Source organism: Pyxicephalus adspersus, chromosome Z (assembly GCF_032062135.1).
Source record: "Pyxicephalus adspersus chromosome Z, UCB_Pads_2.0, whole genome shotgun sequence".
NCBI lineage: Eukaryota > Metazoa > Chordata > Amphibia > Anura > Pyxicephalidae > Pyxicephalus > Pyxicephalus adspersus.
The window spans coordinates 68,218,140-68,240,413 of NC_092871.1; the positions used below are offsets into that span (position 1 = coordinate 68,218,140).

Sequence of the window (22,274 nt, forward strand, 5' to 3'; positions counted from 1 at the left end):
TATGGGTTTATATCTACTTAACCAGGATAAGCACTGGCATGATGGGGTAAAAGAATGATTTCCTCTAACTGAAAACTGTCAAATTATTCCAAGGCTAAATGTATATTGGCAGTGAAATTGCTACGTTTACCACTTCCTCACAGCCAGACCCACTGTCTCCTGGGAAGACAATAAATGTCAGCATGCAGCTCCATAGAGAATGAATAGGGGTGGCAGACAGTGGGACTGGTATTTTTCACTGCCACCAGCTGTCACATGTGCAGATGTTGGTTCTTTAAGAACCAGCGGTGGCATGCAAGTGTTCGAGCGTCTGGTCTTCTATATAGAACAGGGGTGTCAAACACAAACAGGAGAAAATCTGGCCCGCACTGTAATTATATTTGGCCCACAAGAAAATACGAAATGCCTACTGGAGCTGCCTCGCCAGTAGACAGTGCATGCGCTGCCAATACTACAAATGCTCTGCTGGCAAGTCAATCAGGACCCACAAGCGCCCCCTCCTCTGTTGACATTCATTAGCGACCTTCCTTAATTGTAGATATTTTTTCAATAAATATCAAGGTTGGCCCGCGGCTTTGTCCAAATGTTTCATTTTGGCCCACTGTGCATTTGAGTTTGACACCCCTGGGAGGTATAGAAAATGCAGACATAGATGCAATTTTAATTTAATTTATCAAGCTTTTATATTGGTTCAACCCACAATTATGTTACTTAAGGTGCGTACACACTTCCAATTTTTATCGTTCCAATCGAACGACGAACGATCGATTGGGCAAAAAATCGTTCGTAAAAAAGTAACCAACGACGCCGACGAATGAGGAAAGTCGCTGGAAACGAACGACCGGACCGGCGGATCGGATTGGACGACGATCGTTGAACATCGTTCGTGTGTACGGTCGTTCGTTGATCGTCCATGTTCAGAGCATGCGTGATGAACGAACGTCCGTTCACTTTCCTGTCGTGCACATAGTTCCTCTATCGCTTAAACGATCGTATCTATTGTGTGTACAATATCTACGAACGATCGTGTCGTTACCTCTATGTGCAGGATCGGTGCTATACGATCGTTCGTGTATATCGTGCAGGAACGTTCGTCGTTCGTTTTCCGACGATAATAATTGGAAGTGTGTACGTAGCTTTAGACTTGGCTTGCTTTTAATGTGTTGATGAATGGCTTGGAACTGGTTTAGGGCTTAGTAAACAAGTTAGGTTATATGAAGATGACAATCAACTCAGAAGCTTGTGTATACAAACTACAGACATATTACAACTAAAGGATTTTAGACATTCCTAAAATACCAATGACGTGTGCAAAAATACAGAATGCTATTTTCTTCCTTAACTGCAAGGCACTACAGCACTTCTCTTGTACTTCTAAAGGTTTTATATAGAAAATGTGAGTGAAATCAATTGTCCCTCTATATTTACACATTAACAAGTGATAGAGTGTGATCAGATATGGAGTGTACATACCAGCATAGACATGAATGTTTGTTCTTAGCAAGTAGGGAGTGGCAAAGGCACTAGAGAATGAAAGGATTAGGTTTGGCACTGTCACCAGGCCAGGGTAATATCAGGACAATCTGCTGAGTAACTCTGACAGAGTTCAATACATATAGGAGACTGAAAACAGAAACAATGATAATTCTTAAAGTATAACATTTTATTTGAGAGGTAAGAGGTCTTGTACCTGCATACGACAGCTATAAGTTAAAGACGAACTTATTGTACCTAAAATATGGATATTACCTATTTACATATTTTACCAAGCAATATTTATAAAACAAGCCATCCTTGACAGTGAGTCGATAGGCCTGATTAATCAAAGCTCTACAGGATACAAGAGGTTAAAGAAGCCTAACAATAGATGATGACTTACAAGGTATGAAAACCCAGGCCTTACAACTTCAAGAAGAGACCTCCTCCCAAGCTGTTGCAATTAGAGATCTCAAACTTCAATTGGAGGACCTTGAAAATAGGTCCAGACGCAACAATATACGAGTACGTGGCCTCCCAGAAGCCACCCAACAGGCCGACCTTGCTCTGGTGATACAGGCGGTCTTCAATGGCATCTTAGGCCGTCCTCATGCTGATGTTATACGGTTTGACAGAGTGCACAGAGCTTTACGACTACCGAGTCCCCGCTCGAGACAACGAGATGTTATCTGTCGGTTGCAGGACTATCCCTTGAAAGAAGAAATAATGCGGGCAGCCAGAAATATGGGAGCTTTTGAGTTTGATGTGGCTCAACTACAAATTTTCCTTGATGTTTCCAGGTCCACCCTCCAGCGTTGCCACGCTCTTCCACCACTGTCAACAGCTTTACGTGATCGCTCCATTCCCTATTGATGGGGGTACCCCTTCAGTCTGACAGCTCGCTTGCACTCTCAGACACCCTGAGGACGTTCCACGATTCTGTGCGGATCTTGGACTGCCCTGTCCTTCGATATCGGGAAGGGACCCTCTCCCAGTTCATTAGGCGGTTCCTGAGAAATGGCAGGAGGCTCACAAAAGGAAGCACTCTCCTTGCAATGGCTCCTTTCCGCCCTTGCGCCCTGAGTCTTCACACACTGTCTTCACAACTGTCTTACATGCAGCAAGAGGACTCCTATATCCTTTTACTTGATGGAATCCTTTGGTGTTCCTATGATTCCCAAACATGTCCTCTCAAGCTCTATGTTTAGTTGTATTGATCTTCAGTCTTGTTATACGTTGCTTTGCTTTATTTTGCCTGGTCCCGGATAATTTACTTAGATGTATGGTTTTGATTTTGCAGGCTGGGGGGTGGAGTCGTTTGCTAGAAAGATATTCTGGCTGTATTTACTCTTTCTCCTAGGGATACTCTCCCTAATGATGGACGCCAATTTGGTTGTTCGCCCTCCTCCTATGCTTCCATTGGGAATGCCTCCTTGGTAATACTTGTTTTTGGTCTCTGTTTTTTTTTGTTTCTGGATAGACCTTTGGACAAGGATGTGATCCCTGCCGAGGGTTCTCAGCTACCCCTACCACGTTTTTATGTCTGGTTTTTTTTGTAGTTTTTTCTGTTTCCTTTTTTAGGTTTTTTCATGTATACTGACCTTCTCTCTCCTTCTTCAATGCCTCTGGAGGATGCTTAGGTTTTTTCATAATCAATGTATGGTATTCATTATGCATTTTTTCCTTTTACTATTACCCCATGGTTAACCTCTTGAAATCTGGAGAATCATTTGGGATAGTGCCCGTAGGAGCTCAATTTGCACTATGCATAGAAGAAAAGAAAGAAAATGCATACCTATGAAGTGGTATTTTACTCCAAAAAAACTGCATGCAAATTTCCCTAATGCAAGCAATATGTGTTGGAGATGTGGTATGGAGATTGGCACTTTGTATCATTTTTTCTGGTTCTGTTCGCTCATAGGGCCCTATTGGGTGAAAGTCAACAACCTTCCCTCAGAGATTCTGGAAGTACCTATATCGCTTGATGAAGTTACTCATCTGCTGGGCCTTCCTACTTCCAATTTCACTAAGCTGAATAGAAAACTGGCGTGTTACATACTCACTGCAGCCAGGTGTCTTATTGCTAGACATTGGAAATCTACCTCACTTCACGGCTTAATGAACTTATATGCTAGAATAAAAGTCCAACATATGGAACACCTTAAAGACAGGATTTATGATAGATATGACAAATTTACAGCAATCTGGGCCCCATGGGACCCATATCTGCTATCAGCCACTAATATGTTTCAACATGTGACTGCTAAGTTTCATCCAGCCCCTTCCAATGTAACTCCTCCTAATATTCCCTCAGGAGTAACTTTGGGAAATCCCTCTAAATTATTGTCATAAATTTACCATCTGTTCTACATTCTTTTAGTATCCTCTCCTCCCTTTATTGGAGTTATTTATATGCTACTTAACCCTGGTGTTTATTATATTGTTACAGTTTAATCGTATGTTTCTTGGTTGTCTACCTACACCTTATTCCTTTATGTTTGTTATTTTGTTTATTATTTGAAAACTTAATAAAAATTACACTTTTTTTTTTTAAGCCGAGATTTCTCTGCCAGTATTGAAGATCTGAACTTCATTATGCCTATGGCTACAAACGTAATGTTTTCTTGATGCCCTTGCTTAGAACACATAAGTACTTAGTTTTAAATAGCATGGGCACAGCTTGGACCCCTGTTCTGGGAACAAGCATAAAGCAAATTAAATCAGGCTAAAGTCCAAACTCTCGACAACTCTTGCAAGCTTGTTAGAAGTTAGCAACTTGAAAGTTAAAGATTGCAGTGCCTCAAGTCATCATACTTGCTGCTGCTTCAAGGACCCCCCATTGCTTTGCACTTTTCAGCATAGGCTCTGGAAACCATATAGTGGAAGCCAGCTTTATACTGAGAGTAAATTTTCCTCAAGACCAGATAGCAACAGAGAGCTGCACTGTAATATAGGCTTTACCCACTAGTTATTCTGTACATCCCACTGCGATGCAGGGCTTTCTATAATTATTACCATTGCAGAGACCTTTGTATGTTTTTACTCCTTGAAAGCTTGTTATGAGTTCAAATGACTGCTTTGCCAGTCCACATGATTTTTTTTTTTTTTTTTGCTACTAGATGCCTATCTCTTGTCTTAAAAGTTTCTTGCTATGATCTTACTTCACTTCAAATACACACCTGCACATACAGTAAGGCTAGTTTTGTGTGGAAGTCAATTACTCTAAACCGGGGATGCCCAACAGGTGGATCAAGATCTACCGGTAGATCGCAATGGCAACACAAGTAGATCAGGGAGCCCTGCCTTTCAAAATAAACTTTACCGCGGACAGGAGTTATTAAGTCCAATTTTTTATTGTTGGTAGATCATTTTGACTTGGTAATTTTAAAACTAGTTCCCAAGCTAAAAAAGTGTGGGCACCCCTGCTCTACACACTTGTTTTTGGACTGAGCAGTGACATTTTTCACAGCATTTAGCAGGATATTGTGCAGAAATTCTTCTGCAAATTAAAGGTAGCAAACCAACTTGATTGCCTAATGGTAATTAGGCAAGGGATGTTCTTTCTCTTCCTTGTGTTACACAGTATGCACACACAATGACACAATTCACCAGCTCTGTGTGACAATGATGTGGACCTGCAATGGGGCACCTCATCTCCCCAGGCCACTTATAGTTAACATTCAGCTTTAATTTGGTACGACATCTAGAGTGAGATGCCAAAAATATCAAAAATGTAACCCGTAGCCCATGATAACCAGATTTATCAGTAATGTTTGCCACCAATATTAGAACAGCTACTGCTGGCCTAATCACTACTGGAGTCATCAATTTTTGCCTCCAGTTTTTATACACAAAGCAAAATACAGACCATCAGTGCCCCATCCTTTTGGTTAGGTTTGGTCATGTGTGATTTTATTTGGATGCATTTTGGCCCCTGGGTTTGTATAACCTTACACTAAATAAGTAATATTACTATCATAGCCCAGCTGAATAAAGGTCATATTAATCATGAATGAGTTTGAAAACAGTACAAATCTATAGTTAATTAGCAAGTTAAATGACTTTGCTATCACATTATGCAGCAAGTGGCAGAAAACATACAACCATTTACACCAGTAATTGCCTTGCCAAAAACAGCTTACAACTTAACAGTTCTTACAGTACACATACGCATTCTAGAGACTTCTGATAAAAAAAGCCGATTAAGTCACTGGATAGAAATTAACACAACTGCAATAAGATCTTACAAACTCCATGCAGAAAGAGCTCCTGTGAGCCCATAGAAATCCAAGAACTAAGGCTTCAAGGCAGGGGTGTCAAACTCGAAATGTAAAACACAGGATAAGTCGCAGGCCAAACTTTTTATTTAGATACATAGTGTTAGTAGAAGTATAGATCCTTCCTCACCCTGAGACACAATATCACACGCCATCCTCGTGCAATATTCATGGTATGAAATAAGAACATGTTTGTCTTTCATTAAATTGTCTACCTTCTGCAACAACTTTTCTACTGTTGGACATTTTGGGAGTGATTGCTTTTTTGTTCTTAGCGCTTTTTCTGAACTAAATGTACCTACTGGTGTCTTTGTGTCTAGAGACATTGCTAATGTTGAATCCCAGTCAGATTGCATACCTGGAGCAGCAGCAGCATACTACTGGCAGCAGGATCGGGTTTCTGGCACATTGCACACATGCTTAGTGCCGGGTCTCAGCAGAAGTGTGAAGAAGCAACTAGGGTCCTCCTGCCTGGAGCACGGTCAAGCACTTTTCTGGACTGCCCTTCTTCTACCTAGTTTTTTGTAGCGTGGTCAGGCACTTGTGAAGATGCCCTGCTTCTACCTGGCTTTCTGGGACTGGGTCATCGCTGTCTGCAAATGTCAGGCGATTGGAAGCGGCACCGCACGGGCCACATACAACTGCCAGAAGGGCCAGTTTCGGTCCATGGGCCTTGTGTTTGACACCTGTGCTCTAAGGCAATACTATTTAAATTTTAGCCACTATAAGAGACGCATTTGACCTCCTCAGAAATGCAGTGCTCAGATGTGAATTTTGGAAGAGGAACACTAATTCTGTGTAAGCTCAAAAACAATTTAATAGAGTAAGAAGGCAGGATGTAAAGGTGGTATTCTTTCTCCAATAGACAATACCCAATTACAAATGAGGTAAAAAAAACCTCACTTTTCACTAGAACATATTTAGTAGATCAATCTAAAAACTTAGCTTAGTCCTAATTACTAGGCTTGGTAATTGTTCACATTGCAAAGTTAGTAGTCTTTATTCCTTTAGAACAAAGCAAGATCCAATGCAAGTTTCATCTGTCTGCTGGCTAACCCACAATCCTTCTGAAATCCACTAGTGACAATTAAATGTTTATGTGTTATTCAAATATTGTACTCAAAATGTAAAACATTTTATAATAAACTTTTAAAACTAAATCCCAGGGTTTTAAAGAGAACAAGCTTTGTAGTGGTGTTACCTGCACACTGTCAGGGTTAATTTTTTTTTTAGGTCTAGGAAGAATGCAAACAATATTTTACCTAGCTCATCCCTTCTTTCATGGAAAAGTTTAGTAGGAGGTTCATTTTTAGATGAGTCATGGTTCAAGATCGTATTTTTAAATGCAAAAAAAAAAACAAAAAAAAAACAAAACACCAGCCTTTCCTTTTTTTTTTTATGAGTTTGCTCCGTCTGCTAAGCAAATCCTGTAAAATTGTTGTATTCCTAAGGACATATGTACTCCAGCAGCTAAATTTCACAAGTTTACTTTGGTAATTAGAGCAGTATGTACAGGTGCATTGTGCTGCATTGCTAGTAGCCCACCTAAGGAATGTACAGGAAAAAGTGAAAAACCTGAACTGAGTGATGTGATAAGTGATGTCCCCCTAGGAAAGGAAGCAGAAAGAATTTGTTTATTATAATTGTAAGGTAATATACAAGGATGTACTCATGTTTGGTCACAACCACTTTAGAATAGGTTTTGAAGACTTAGAAGCTCTACCTTGTAGTAATTGAAAATTTGCTTTCTTCCAACAGGTTAAAAAAGATCACCTTCTAGTTTGTTGAATAGTAAACTATACTTCTAGTCCTTCACCAACATCGGCACTGCATATAGGTGTCATACTCCTGTCCTCCTCTACAATTGGCGGTTTGTCATCACATGGCTAAGGTTAGACATGACACCAGTACTGGTGTCCAAAAAAACAGCAACAGAAGGATGTTGTCCAGCTTTTGCAACAGGAAATAAACTGACAACTCACCGAAGCTCCAATCACAATGAAGATGTGAGTCTGTGCCTGTTGGAAATCCTCTTCACTATACAGCTCCTCCCTCATTATACCACACACTTCGGACCTGCTTAGGTGCACGTGCTCCTGGACTGCACTCATCTTGGGTTCTGTAGGGGGAAGAGGTGAGGTTTGTACAGCTTATGAGTACAACATCATGTGTTTGTGGTTTGAAGGTTACATTCAAACCTATTTATTAGCAAGATAACACAATGCAGTGCTACCAGTTCAAACCCATCTTTTAATTTTCCTATTCCAATACATTAACACTGGTTTCTATAGGTTTCCAAGCTCTGTAAAGAATGCATATCTTACTGATATTCTCAACAACCTCCTTGGTAAAACCCACTCCCAGACCCCAATAAAAGCCGTTTGGGCTGCTATGGCTATAGCCAATTCACTCCCAGGATCCTAACTTCACTGTATATTTTTTCTACAGTGGAAGGGAAGGACATTTTAAAAGGCATTTAACCTAAGTCCAGAGTTACGGATATATGTAACCATTTGCAGGCAGTCACCTTAATAGGCTTGAACTACACAAAGACTTTTAGAGGCTCAGTTGTGCTGAATTAATTTAATTATTTGTTTAACAGATGAAACAAATGGTTTACAATAGAATAGGCTACACGGGGGCACAAAATGCATGAGAAACTGATTGCTATGCTACTCCACAATACTTTTGTTGGTAAAAATAATGGGAGGCATTTATTCTATTTAGTTATCAATTGCTACACCCCAGTGATCAATCACTAGCAACTTGAAAGCTGCCATTTTAATGGCTGCAGTGCCAACACAATACTTACCCTGATGCAGGGCTAGTCCTTTTCCTTGGAATCATTCAACATGTTTCCTATGAGCCCAGAAAAATAGGCATGCATGTTTATACACATACATCTCTAAACAAAACTAATGTGGTATAGCCTCTGCCACTTTCTTTATGCGACCAGCATAAATATTTACAAAAACAACAAACATTTTGTTTTGTGTGGATATGAATGAAATATATTAAAAAGAGCATGAATGAAATATATTAAAAGAGGCTGTTGCTGACACACAAGACAAGCCCTGGCAGCTCAGGGTGCCAGGTGTGGTCTCAGCAATGTCTAAATGGGCAGTAGTAGTGCCAAGGTACATACACCAAAGACACACAGCTAACAAAAAGCCTAAAACACACACTGGCAAGGCAAAGTCAGCATGATACAGCAAAGAACTTCACTTCACCCACACCCTTTACATCTTACTCTGGTACCAGCAGGTAGATAGTGCTGCTAACCCTTTCTGTGCCTGAGCACAGCTGAACCACCCTTACAGTGACAGGGAGGATGGTCTGATCATAGATTGTTTCATAAATCATTGTGTAAACAACAATCATGCAACAGCTTTGTTATGTAACCATATTGCTGTACACACTGTATGACATTCTGCTTCCTTGTCAGTGCCCTAAATTCATGTCTATACTGCAAAGCAAATATTAACCCTTTGCTATAATTATATTTTTGCAAGATTTGGTTTAGGCAATAAGCCTAAACCAAAATGAACTGCGGAGCAAACCTTTTTATCAGCATGTTGAAGACAGTTCAGGCAACAACCTGCTACTGCAGAATGGGAAGTTCTAGCAAGCCACCATTTATCCATGTCTGAATTTATCCCTGCGTTGAAAGTGAAAGTTTTAACACCATCTTTATCTACTAAGGAAGTCAGTATGAAAAAAGAATCTTGTGCTGTTTTAGGGACTACTGAAGTATGGAGGCAGCTTGATAATTAGCATGTTTAATATGAGCTTTATTAGGAACTACCTCATACTAAGCTCACTAAGGGCAGAGATGACATCTCTGGACATGTTACAGTGCTTGGACCTTGTGATTGGCTGTTGGACCCAAGGGTCACACATTCACCTCCTTATCTTGGAGCAATGGGTATTGTGTCCAGCTAAAACGGGATTCCTAGGTAACAAAAACAACTTCTCATCTGCTTCTACATCATTACTTCCTGACTGGTGAAAATCCTGCAGTGTATAGGCCCACAAGGGATGAGCACTGCTTGTGCCAATTAGTGTTCCAGTTAGCAAACTTGTTGCTGGCATTTTTCTTCTGGTAACAGGATTATTAATCTGACATGGTCCTAACAACTTCAGCACTGCTTGATTATTATTAACACATATGCAATAACACACATGGGCGGTCAAAAATTTCCCTCTTGACAATCTTTATCACAATATGGTGGCCTCTGCTATTTTCACGTGAGTTATAAACTATGTCATTCATCTCACTTAAAGAAGCTCATACTGCATGCAGACAGAAAAGTTGGCAGTATTGTCAAGATTTGAATGTATTTCTGATTCAAAGACAGGAATAAATTCAGGGCTTGGTGAGACGACGGCCTTGTCAAAAAATGCCCACAGATATTCCACTACCATTGCTTACCATCAAAAATTTGGAGACAAGAAAAATGTACCACATATACAGAGCACGTGATGACAGTCATCTCTATACTTCACTGGGAGCCTGGTTAATAGGGTGATAATAATGAAACAAAATTCAGGGACCTGGATGTATCATGTTATAGTGTGGCAACGCTATAACAGGAAAAGCCTTAATAAGCACCTTGATGGCAGGATCACTAGCTATTTGTTGATAAAAGACAATATGACATTTCAGTATTTGGGTCAACGCATTCTTTAATGCATCTGACTGTTCTGTGAAAAACATCTGCCAGGTCACTGTGAGAAAAGTTACCGAACTGCATAACTGCACATAAGGCAAGGCAGGCCTGATATTCAGAGGTTATTAAGTTCAGGTACAACTCAGTTAGTAAGCTTAAATTGCTATACAGCAAATACTGTAACCATGATAAGGTCCACTTTGTAATTCACTTACGCCAGAATAGGAGAGCGCTGTACATGGTCATTAGGAGTGTTCTATTTGGGAATGTTTCTTCTTTAACATAGGCAGGTGTTCTCAGACCACCAGATTCCACTGAAATTCGTTAGAGCCCTACAACAATTACTGTAAGACAGCAGTGTGTACTATATCACCCATTTAAAAAAGAACCTATCATGGAAGCAGTCCTTGCTGATGTATACACTGATCTACTCGTCTTTCCTTCCTGACAGGTTTGCAATATGTCTATATTCTAAAAAATAACTGCAGCACAGATGAGGGAATTAGGGAAAGTAGAAAGCAATGTACTCACTAGTTTGTTCTGCAACACTGGTGTTGCAGAACAAACACAGGCGACAATTACCTTAATTTTTCTCTCTGATCAACATATTGTAGAATTTTCCTTTAAACACAACAACAAGGAATAAAGCTCTACAACATAGTACGCAGACACCTGAGACCAAAAAAATAAGGTGTCTTGATCCAGGCTGTAACATGTTCTGGGTATCCAGGGACTGGGAAAATCAATTTAAGCGACTTGGATGCTACTGATACGCAGACATCAGATGTTGTTTTGGAGAATCATGGAAGCCAGACAGAGCCAATTGACTGCAGGTTACAGTATTTTGTGTAGATTGTGAAAATCATCAAATTGTGCTATGAAACCTTGTGCTCTAGCTGTACAGAGCTTGTCTGTATTTATGAAACAAGGCCTTGTGGCATGTTAAAAAAAAAAGCCTAACAATACTTTCTGTAGACTCAACACAGCACAAAGACGGGTCTGGTCTATAGCTCACTGCACCGCGTGACAGATCTAGGTCAGTTACTCACTGTGGAGGGGTCTTCTGCAGGTTCAGTTGGTCCAGAGGTTTATCGGAGGAAGTCTGCTGTCAGTGTGATCTCAGGATGCTGAAAGCACTGAGTATATCAGATGGGGGGCGGATCTGCAAGAGAAGGAAGGTATTTCCCTCCCTACCAAGCATAACGTGTTCTCCACACCCTAGAGGCTGCATTCCCCTACTCTCTCTCCTCCCGCCCACCAGTTCCCCTTCCCGGGTCACTCCTACACAGTGCTGCCTCAGTGCAGCCTCTCATGAAGGTGGTGTCACCCGTAAATACAGCTTTTACTTGCTCACTTCACCTAGAAGATAAAGGTTCCTTCAAAAGTGTTCACATGAAGTTCACAACAGTCAAAGAAGAAATGATGATTTTTGGCAAATCAGTAATTTTTTTTTTAACAAAAAAAAAGGAAAACAGTGTTTTATCACGTTACTCTAATGCATTCTATTGTGTACTATTACCTTTAAGTAGGGTTGCCACCTATTCCGGGAAAAAAACGTCCTTGTTGACTTTTTGCTATTAATGCCACTAAAAACAGTTTGTAGAGAACCCCTGCTAAAAACAATTTATACAAAAATGTACCCTGCACTGGTGTCTAAAAATGTGCACCCCAACCCCATCATGAGATGTCATCATCTGGGATACTGGATAATAATCCTAATAGATCAACGATAGTTCACAGAGCCCCATGGAACCTCTGGAACTTTCCTAGAGCAGTGGTCCTTAACCTTTTGGAGTTCCTGGACCACTAAGTGCACGGACTCCGGACTGCGCATGTGCAGGGAGCTGTATGTCACTCAAAGGGGAAGGAAGTTCCCCCAGAGAAAAGTCATGATACCAGAACCTGCTCACTCCCCCATCGCAGGTCTGAGCTTGTGCCCACAACCCGCCTGCAGTCCGTACCAGAGACGTAGCCTGCTGCTCTAGCCAGTGCGCCCCCCTCCCCAAGCGGGTTGCTTCTCCTGGTGGGTGCACCTGCCAAAACTGCAGGCCGGACCAGGGATTGGGGACTTCTGCCCTAGAGTTCCCCAAACTCTGGTTTAGAATGTTGTTTCATTTAAAATAGCACTCCAGCAAACACATACAAAAGTGTTCAAAGCAGCTACACTACAGCACACATGCATACGACATATTGCAGTGTGCCACTTCAAATAATGCAGGTACCATTTTTTTCAATATTTAAGTGCATTGCTAGATTATTTCAAATGAATGAAATTTAAAATGAAACTGGTGTGGTAATGTACACCTATAGGGGAAAAAGCAGGGGGTGCTTCCCGCTCATCTTTCCCTTTCCTCCAACCAGGGAACTGAACAGTGTTCTGTGTACAGTGCTCATTCATTCCACTGTCACTGGAAACGCAGAAAAGATTTTCCAGCTAAAGAAATCTGACATCAGTTTTACACATTTAACTAATTTCTTTCTAATATCGGTGCAGCCATATTCCTAACATCAATAAGAATACCCATGCCAAACCCATGTCACACAGTGCTATTTTTATTTTTTGATGGTACAAACCTCATCAGGGACACATGCAGGAGCCCCAAGCAGGAAGAAAAATTTGTATGAAATAACAATAATTTATGGAAATAACAGTTTTGAGGCTAATGATTAATGTGTACCTCATGTAAATACTTGTTGCCCATACCAACTTTTTACCTGCAGTATTTTTTTTAAATCCAAGATTGAATGCATGATGCAGAATTATTATGTTATATGGTCATTTAAATATACAGATTGGCAATTGTTTTCCCTTCTCCTTTCGACCAAGATGATTAATTTAGCCTTATTTATTTTTAGATTATTTTATGACAAATCCTACTATATAAGAGCCATAAATCAATTTGCAGAAACATATTTTTTCTACATATGGTAAATAGGAAATATGTTGTAATATTCCAGTTTTATGTAATCTGGATTGCAGAGGGTGGGCAGTCTTGTGCAACATTATGCAAACATCCCTCCTCCCCTACAAACCTTCTTGCCCCACTTCTAGAAATGCAGTATTCTGGTGGGTTGTGGTTTAGAGAATTTCCAAGTCATCAAAGTCTTAACGATGAACTGATATACAGTTAGGTCCATAGATATTTGAGACAACTTTTTTCTAATTTTGGTTCTGTACATTACCACAATTACTTTTAAATGAAACAACTCACATGCAGTTGTAACTGCAAACTTTCAGCTTTAATTCAGTGGGTTGAACAAAAAGAGTGCATAAAAAAATGAGGAACTAAAGCCTTTTTTTATACAATCACTTCATTTCAGGGGCCCAAAAGTAATTGGACAATTAACTGAAAGGGAATTTCATGGGCTGGTGTGGGCAATTCCTTTGTATGTCTTTGTCAATTAGGCAGATAAAAGTCCTGGAGTTGATTGGGGGGGGAGGCTTGTATGTGTATGCGGCCAAAAGAGGTTTCCATGAAGGTAAAACAAGCCATCCTTAAGCTGCAAAAACAGAAAAAAACACATCCGAGAAATTGCTACAATATTAGGAGTGGCAAGGTCTACAGTTTGGTACATCATGAGAAAGAAAGAAAGCACTGGTGAACTCAGCAACACCAAAAGACCTGGACGTCCACGGAAGACAACAGCGGTGGATGATCGCAGAATCATTCCCATGGTGAACAGAAACCCCTTCACAACAGCCAACCAAGTGAACAACACTCTCCAGGAAGTAGGTGTATGGATATCCAAGTCTACCATAAAGAGAAGACTGCATGAAAGTACATACAGAGGGTGCACTGCAAGGTGCAAGCCACTCATAAGCCTCAAGAATAGAAAGGCTAGATTGGAGTTTGCTCAAAAGCATCTAAAAAAGCCAGCACAGTTTTGGGAAAACATTCTTTGGACAGATGAAACCAAGATCAACCCTTATCAGAATGATGGCACGAAAAAAGTATGGAGAAGGCGTGGAACAGCTCATGATCCAAAGCATACCAGCTCATCTGTAAAACATGGCGGAGGCAGTGTGATAGCTTGGGTGTGCATGGCTGCCAGTGGCACTGGGACACTAGTGTTTATAGATGTGACACAGGACAGAAGCAGCCGAATAAATTCTGAGGTGTACAGAGACTTACTGTCTGCTCAAATCCAGCTAAATGCAGTCAACTTGATTGAAATATTACAGATGGACAATGACCCAAAACATACAGCCAAAGCAACCCAGAAGTTTATTAAAGCAAAGAAGTGAAATATTTTTGAATGGCCAAGTCAGTCACCTGATCTGAACCCAATTGAGCATGCATTTCACTTGTTGAAGACTAAACTTCGGACAGAAAGGCCCACAAACAAACAGCAACTGAGAGCCGCTGCATTAAAGGCCTGGCCGAGCATTAAAAAGGAGGAAACCCAGCATCTGGTGATGTCCATGAGTTCCAGACTACAGGCTGTCATTGCCAGCAAAGGGTTTCCAACCAAGTATTAGATTTAACATTTTATTTTCAACTTTTTTATTTTTGTCTAATTACTTTTGAGCCCCTGAAAGGAAGTGATTGTGTTAAAAAAAGGCTGTAGTTCCTCACATTTTTAAGCATTCTTTTTGTTTAACCCACTGAAATAAAGCTTAAAGTCTGCAGTTCAACTGCATCTGAGTTTTTACATTTAAAATTAATTATGGTATTGTACAGAATCAAAATTAGAAAAAAGTTGGTTCTGTCCAAATATTTATGGACCTAAAGCTACGTACACACGTCAAATTTTTCTCGCTCGATAATCGGCTTCGGCCGCATATCGGGCGAGAATCTGGCGTGTGTACAGCCCGCGTCGTTCATCGTCCGTGGATCTGTCCTTGCGGATCCACGAACGATGAACGACAAGTGATCCTAATGCAAGGGAAGGGGGAGGACGCACAACAGGGTGCCGCTCTGTTGCTCTCCCCCTCTTCTCTCCATAGAGCAGAACGGTGCTGTACGTACAGCACTCGTTCATGCATCGTGCAGTCCTTAGTCGTTGGAAAGGATCGTGAAAAATCGTGATCCTTTCCAACCACAAGAATTGCACGTGTGTATGCGGCTTAACTGTACAAAAGGCGATCCACTCTCCAATTAATAAACTTGCACTGTAAAAAATAATGTTACATAATGTTTCCCACACTTCTGATTTTGTGCCTGGAAAGCACTGCCTAGGATCTCTAAGACAGTGGTTGCCATCCAGTGGTCCACAGAAAAATGTAGACATTATTTGCAATTTTTATGTTTTTTTACTAATGAAACAAAAATAATATTCTAAATGACAATTTTTGCCTTTATATTGCACTAAATTCACACATTGTACTAGAGACTGAAAAACAAGGGAGGTGACGTCAGTGTAGTCTTAAATTGTATGAGGCAACCGTGCTGGGCCGTATGCTTCAGTATTGTTTCCACTATTATAAAAGTCACCCCGCTGTGCGTATACTGATTCTCATCCAATTGTTTTGTTTATTTCTCAGATTATCTTTTAATTATGACCTTAACTGTGTATTTTCTTTAACTGTTATATTTAATGGCATCAAATAGTTTGACTTTGATAACTATCATTTCTTGTTTGGTCTTAGATTCAAATGAAATCAACCCATAATGAGTGGGAAAAAGCAAACAACTTTTTTGCATTTCTTTAGTAATACCAAAGGTAATGCAACTAATAGTAACAATAGTAATACTTTACCATTAGGAAGATCATTATTTTACAAGTGTATTTATCTTTAAAAAAAAAATTCATATTAATGATCTGTGGGATTTAAAAGTATGAATTTAGTGGTCCATTAGTTTCGAAAGGTTGGCAACTGCTGCTCCAAGAGACATAGGCAAGACTAAGAGACTACTTACCTTCTCTGGCATTGTCTCCCCCCAAGCGAAGATGTTACTCTGACACACATTGGGGAAAGTTATCAGTCCTTGCTGCTTCACCCAAAATGTGGTTGATTTAGCTTTTGAGCAATATCATTTTTTAAACAGGATTGCTTTAGGAATTTCAATCTAATTATATGGTAAAAATATAAAAGAGGTTTTTTACAGGAGAACATATGAAAATGATCAGTAGATATAGGCAATCGAAGTTATTTGCAAGTCTTGACTTTTCCTGTAGGAGTTGACCTAGACCCTGCACATTTTACCATCCCGCCTCTTATCTGTACTAATAAAATACACCGAGGCTTAGTATTAGTTAGTATCATTTGGGGCTAAGTTACTGTGTCTCTGGCAAGTAGATATCAAACAAAAATATTTCTGTATTATGCCAAATTTTGTGCAAGGGTTGAAACAGAGGATTTAACTTTCCCAAAATTTTGCCAAAATTTTTTATTCATTTTTACTTTTTTGAGTACATGCATTGGAGTTTATATGCAAGGTGAAATGGAGGCGTTTTCATTTTTTTTAAAAAGGTGCATGTATATGTACATAAAGCCTGAAACAGTGGTAAAAGGTAAGTATTCCTAAAAAACATGGTTTACACCGGCACTCAGAATCCTTCCTAAACCTGCCTCTAGTTTACGGTGACAAGCATTTTTACATCGTACGGCAATAAATCTTGCCTTTCAATCACACAATATGTCAGAAATACAGGGAAGTTTGTGCTATAAGCGTTCCTCAATGGGATGGTAATCACGTATTTGTATGCAGAGTATTTAGCTATATAATGCCAGATTTGCATCGCTGACTGCAGATCCCACTGTGACCACAGCCCAACATAATAATATTAACTCAGGGGACTATTGCCCCCCTGACCACCCTTGCCTTGGTAAGGGGTCTATATCCCGGTAATATTTGAAGCGTTTATACCATCAAACACACAATGGCGGGGGGGGGGGGGGATATGGAGTGATGGGAAGTAGTGAGGGTTTCAAAAGACAGAAGAAGACAGGTAGGCAAGTTTGAAAATGGGTTTTGAGTGCTCTTTTAAATGAGCAGAAAGTAGGAGCAAGCAGAATAGGACAAGGAAGAGCATTCCAGAGAGTTAGGGGAGCTCTAGAAAAGTCTTGGAGCCATGAGTGTGATGAGGTTATGAGTGAGGAAGTCAGTAGTAGGCCATTTTTTCCATCAGGTCAGAAAGGTAAGTTTTAAAAAAACTGTGGGGAGATTTGAAGGCAACGCATAGGAGGTTGAATTTCATTTTCAGGTGAAATGGAAGCCAATGAAGGGAATGCATCAGAAAAGGAGTGGTAGGAAGGATGGATGAGTCTGGGTGCAGCATTCATAATAGATTGTAGAGGAGAGAGTCGGGTTAGTGGAATTCCAGAGAGGAGCAAGTCACAGTAGTCCAGACGAGAGATAAAAGCATGTACAAGGAGTTTGGTGGTCTCTGGGGACAGGTAGGGGTGAATATTGGAGATGCTACGTAGATTAAAGTGACAGAACCTGGAAATGTTCTGAATATGGGGGTAAATGAGAGGGCAACATTGAAGGTTATGCCAAGACGACGTGCCTGAGGGGAGGGAAAAATTACAGTGTTGTTAACAGTTATAAATATGTCAGGGGGAGATTTTGAATGTGAGTGGGGGAAGATGATGAGTTCTTTTTTATCCAGGTTGAGTTTCAGAAATCGGTCAGACATCCATGATGAGATGGCTGACAGGCAGCATGAGATCTTATCCAGGACTGAGGGAGACAGGTCAGGGGTGGACAGATAGATTTGAGTGTCATCAGCATACAGATGGTACTGTAAGCCAGAGAAAAGAGAACCGGTCCAAGGACTGACCATTGGGAATACCAACAGGGAGGAGAGTAGGAATTACCATTGAAAGACACTTGAAAGGAGCGGTCAGACAGATAGGAAGCAAAGCAAGAGAGAACAGTGTCACTGATACCAATGGAGCGCATGATTTGTATTAGAAGGGGGTGATCAACAGTGTCAAAAGCAGATGAAAGATCAAGGAGAAGGGAAAACTTGCCTTGAAAATTAGCTCTGATGAGGTCACTGGCCATCTAAATAAGGGCAGCTCCAGCCAGACTCGACAGGGTCAAGGAGAGAATTGGTGTTTAGGTAATCGGTGAATCTTTTTTAGACAAGGCGCTCAAGAAATTTGAAAACATACGGCAAAAGGAAGGTAGGACGGTAGCTAGACGGCAGGGAGGGGTCCAGTGAGGGTTTCTTCAGGATAGGGAGAACAATGGCATGTTTGAAAGCGGAGGCACACATACCAGTAGAATAGGAGAGGTTGAATAGTTTGTTTAGAGTGGGGGCCAGGGTGGAGGAAGGGGCATGGAGTAGATCAGAGGGAATTGGGTCAAGCAGACAAGTAGTAGATGGAGATGATAGGAGAAGAGAGGAGACTTCATCTAGAGTAAAGCTACGTACACACTTCCAATTATTATCGTTAGAAAACGAACGACGAACGATCCTGCACGATATCTACGAACGATCGTATAGCACCGATCCTGCACATAGAGATAACGACACTGGAGGAGAGGCAGCGCCCCTGAAATTAAATCCCTCTTCTCAATGCATACGGGGGTGGGGGGGAGCGACCCCAAAGTGAAATCCCTCTCCTTCGTATGCATTGTCCCCTTACCCCGGCATGCGGCTCTGGAGCCGCAGGTTGTTGACCCCTGCCGGCCGGGATTAGGCCTGATCAACCGGGTGGGAGCTTAATCTGGTGATGTGATTTTAGAGAGGGTGGGGGATAGGGACCTAATGCAGTTTGAGAATAGGTTGTAGTCAAGGTTACGGATATCTCTTTGTTATTGACCAGGTCTGGGATCTGAAATCAGATCAGAAATGGGAAATGGCAAGTTGTCAAGGTGGATGACTTTGCAAAGTTTGGAAAATACCAGGTCTAGTGTCCGGAAATATGTGTGGGGACGTTCCATGTATGTTCAAAATAATTAATGTCTTTTGTAAGAGATGTGTTAAAGCGGTCTCCTATTGATCCCAGATCAATTTTCCCTCTTTCTGATCACTTTACAGCGCTGGAAGAGTACGTAACACATGCAATTTAATGTGTAGTTAGATCACTCCCAAAACTTTATTGTTTGCACACAGCTTATATACCAGTTCAAAGACATGATGAGTGCATGATCACATGACTACAGACAACTAGCAGACATGACAGATGTCCTTGTGGTTCTCCTAGAACAAGATATTTTTGTCAAAGTAACAGATATATGGCAGTAGGGAGGAAAGGAAGAATTTCAACGCAAAAAGCCGGGAAGCGCACGTTAGTTTACTGATAAGAGTACAACTAGTTTCAACATAATTCAATCATCTACAAAACATACCAAAAGTACAAAAATTATTACATTCAAGAATCAGCAAAATTCCTCGGCTACTTTCAAGATTTAAAATGATAAAAAAAAAAAAAAAAAAACAATCCAATAGAAAGTAACAAGTCAAACAAAAATTCCCCTTGTGCAGAAAAATAGAACGACACTGTTTGTACAGGCTCCATCCCATAGGGCTTCATCACGCTCTGTCTAGTGACACATATTGAATTGTCTTTCTTTTTATTACAAATGCTGCAATTAGTAACTAATTTATCCAGATTGTAAGCTCTTCGGGGCAGGGTCCTCTCCTCCTGTATCACTGTCTGTATTAGTCTGTCATTTGCAATCCCTATTTAATGTACAGCACTGCGTAATATGTTGGCACTATATAAATCCTGTTTATTAATAATAATATTAATAATAATAGACTATATCCAAATATTTGTTTCATAGTTCCTGTTATAGCATTAAAAAAAATTATTAGAAAGATTGAGCTAAATTCACAAAAATGGAAATTACTCAATTATGAACTAGAGGGAATTTTTACCGACAGATAAATAATATTTTTTTATGTTAATTCCCAGAGGTTTTTTTTACCTCATACCATAGTTTAAAGAAATCTTCATGTGGTATTTGATATATTTTTGCAGTGTAAGAGAAATAAAAGTTGTTTATGATATATTTACCATTTGTAATATTAATATACTGAATGTGAAGTGCTTTGCGTTTTTTTTTTTTTAATAATATATACAGATTTTTATTTCATTTTTTGCCTGCAGAAAAAAAATAAAAATCTTTGCTGGTTACTATTTAACCTTCCCACTATCATTCTGGGTTAATTCGTACAATTTCCTGTGGTAAAATGTAAAAACATGTTTTATTTTACATTTTTTTCCCAGTATTACCTATAACTTTACAAATGGCTGTTTCATATCTTAATGTAAGTGTCAATCTGGAGCAAAAATTAAGAAGGCAATACTTGTAATATGGTATAATATGGTAATATGGTAATACTATGTTCTCTGTGTGAAGAATCCTGTGCATTAACCTGACAAGTCTCACAAATAATCAATTCACCTTTTTGATAGTTGATGAAACCATTCTGTGCTTCTGATAAACTTTTAGGATGAACTGCTCCACAGTGCCAGCAGCTCCAGAAGTCAGTTATGGCTTGTTTTAAAATCTAACTAATGTCCCATTATTATTTTAGTACTTCCATATCTATTTCACTTTAAGGACACCTACAGTGTCATAATGCACTAGTCTGGCCAGTACCCCCATGCACTGTTGCACAGATCTCATGTTATATACAGAGCTAATATTAAAAGTGACAAGGGCTGCCTGGGCACAGACATAAAATACATGAGGAACACACAAAGGATTAGTACACACACACACACACACACGAAGAGAGAAGTGTGAGAATCCTCCCTCTCACTCACCCACACTCGCTCTGATCCCCATTTCTGCCCACTTGCTTTGCTCCTCCCATCCTGTTCAAACACCCATCCAATTACTGGCTGACCCATATTATGGTAGGCGTAGACCTAAAATTGACAGACATGGAACAGAGCTCGCGCCTCTTACCTAGACCAATAAAATCATAGCTCAGGAAACAGCGACCAATCAGGTGAAAACATCCCATCTATCAGGCGAGTGTATCACGTCATGTATTGAAAGATGGTGCCCTATGAGAAAATCCTACCCTTGGAATGCGTACTACCAGCTGATTGGGCGTGTAAAAATACGTCACAATCAGTTAGCTTCGTCTGCGCGCGCATCTCCTATCTTTTTCTTTGGGATTCTCCTTCAGCGTGATCTCCCCGAGAGTGGGCGCGTTCTATAGACCACAGAGATCAGCTGGGCTGCTCCCGGAGTTCTAACGAAAAATTCTACCCCTGAAATACATCTACCAGGGGGTGTGAACAATTAATCGTCACGAAATTTTCACAGCCGTGTTTGTGTATGAATGCAGCATGTCATGTGCTGCAGCCGTACATCTCTCAGTACAAACCTCCACATCTCCTAAACAGTATGTCATACCGACCTGAGATTTTCAGGGTACACGGAGGACCCTCGTAGCTAACAGTACTCCAAATTTAATCTCCACAACTTCAACAACTTTTAAAATATGGGGGGTCATAATTATAAAAAAATTGTAAAAAATGAATATCAGGGTTGCTGTTTTAAAAGTGTGTCTAGAAGCCCAAAATTAAACATACAAATTAGGGACCCCTGGGGCATACAAGCAACCGCACCTTCCTAGAAACAGCCAAACTGTAAGGTGTTTCCCCGACTTTAAGTCATCCTCATTAAATAAGCCACCCCCGATTTTTGAAAAAATAATTAAAATAAGACACTCACCCGTGAATAAGACATCCCCCGATATCCGATCCTGTGTGTGTCTCCTTGATGCTGGCTGCAGCGCGTGTCTCCTCCTGGCTGCAGTGCAGAGCCAAACTGAAAGTAAAAGCCGGCACACGCGCCCCCGCGATTCTGAACCAGGAAGCACGCTGCTGATCCCTGCCCTAACGGAGTTACCTGCCCTAACGGAGATCCCTACACTTAATTACCGGTAAGTGAACAGAAGGGGACAATCAATGGCATAGAGTGATCAG

The 22,274-nt window shown here is 40.5% G+C and overlaps 2 protein-coding genes and 1 long non-coding RNA gene across 4 annotated transcripts in view; 1 reads left to right on the forward strand and 2 right to left on the reverse strand.

Annotated features, from left to right (window-relative positions):
- Nucleotides 1–21,135, reverse strand: part of G6PD (glucose-6-phosphate dehydrogenase) — a 40,893-nt gene extending 19,758 nt beyond the window's left edge. Inside the window, exons 1-2 of one of the 2 annotated variants that reach the window (XM_072431603.1) lie at nt 21,099–21,135; nt 7,736–7,872 (exon numbers count right to left, since the gene is read on the reverse strand). In XM_072431603.1, coding sequence (XP_072287704.1) covers nt 7,736–7,872; nt 21,099–21,120 — 159 coding nt within the window. In that variant the 5' untranslated portion in view covers nt 21,121–21,135. Of the gene's footprint in view, nt 1–7,735; nt 7,873–11,472; nt 11,632–21,098 lie in introns of those variants that run through there. The other variant, XM_072431604.1, reaches the window with a different exon arrangement.
- LOC140344469 (uncharacterized) lies at nt 7,090–7,728 on the reverse strand. The gene is made up of 2 exons (XR_011923569.1): nt 7,477–7,728; nt 7,090–7,360 (listed from the first exon to the last, which is right to left on the reverse strand). It is a non-coding gene; the product is annotated as an uncharacterized lncRNA (long non-coding RNA).
- A 1,075-nt stretch (nt 21,136–22,210) lies between the features above and the next one.
- The window catches only part of IKBKG (inhibitor of nuclear factor kappa B kinase regulatory subunit gamma), a 56,260-nt gene continuing 56,196 nt past the window's right edge, over nt 22,211–22,274 (forward strand). The window contains exon 1 of the mRNA XM_072431597.1: nt 22,211–22,231. The gene's annotated coding sequence lies outside the window, so the exon portion shown is untranslated. The remainder of the gene's footprint in view (nt 22,232–22,274) is intronic.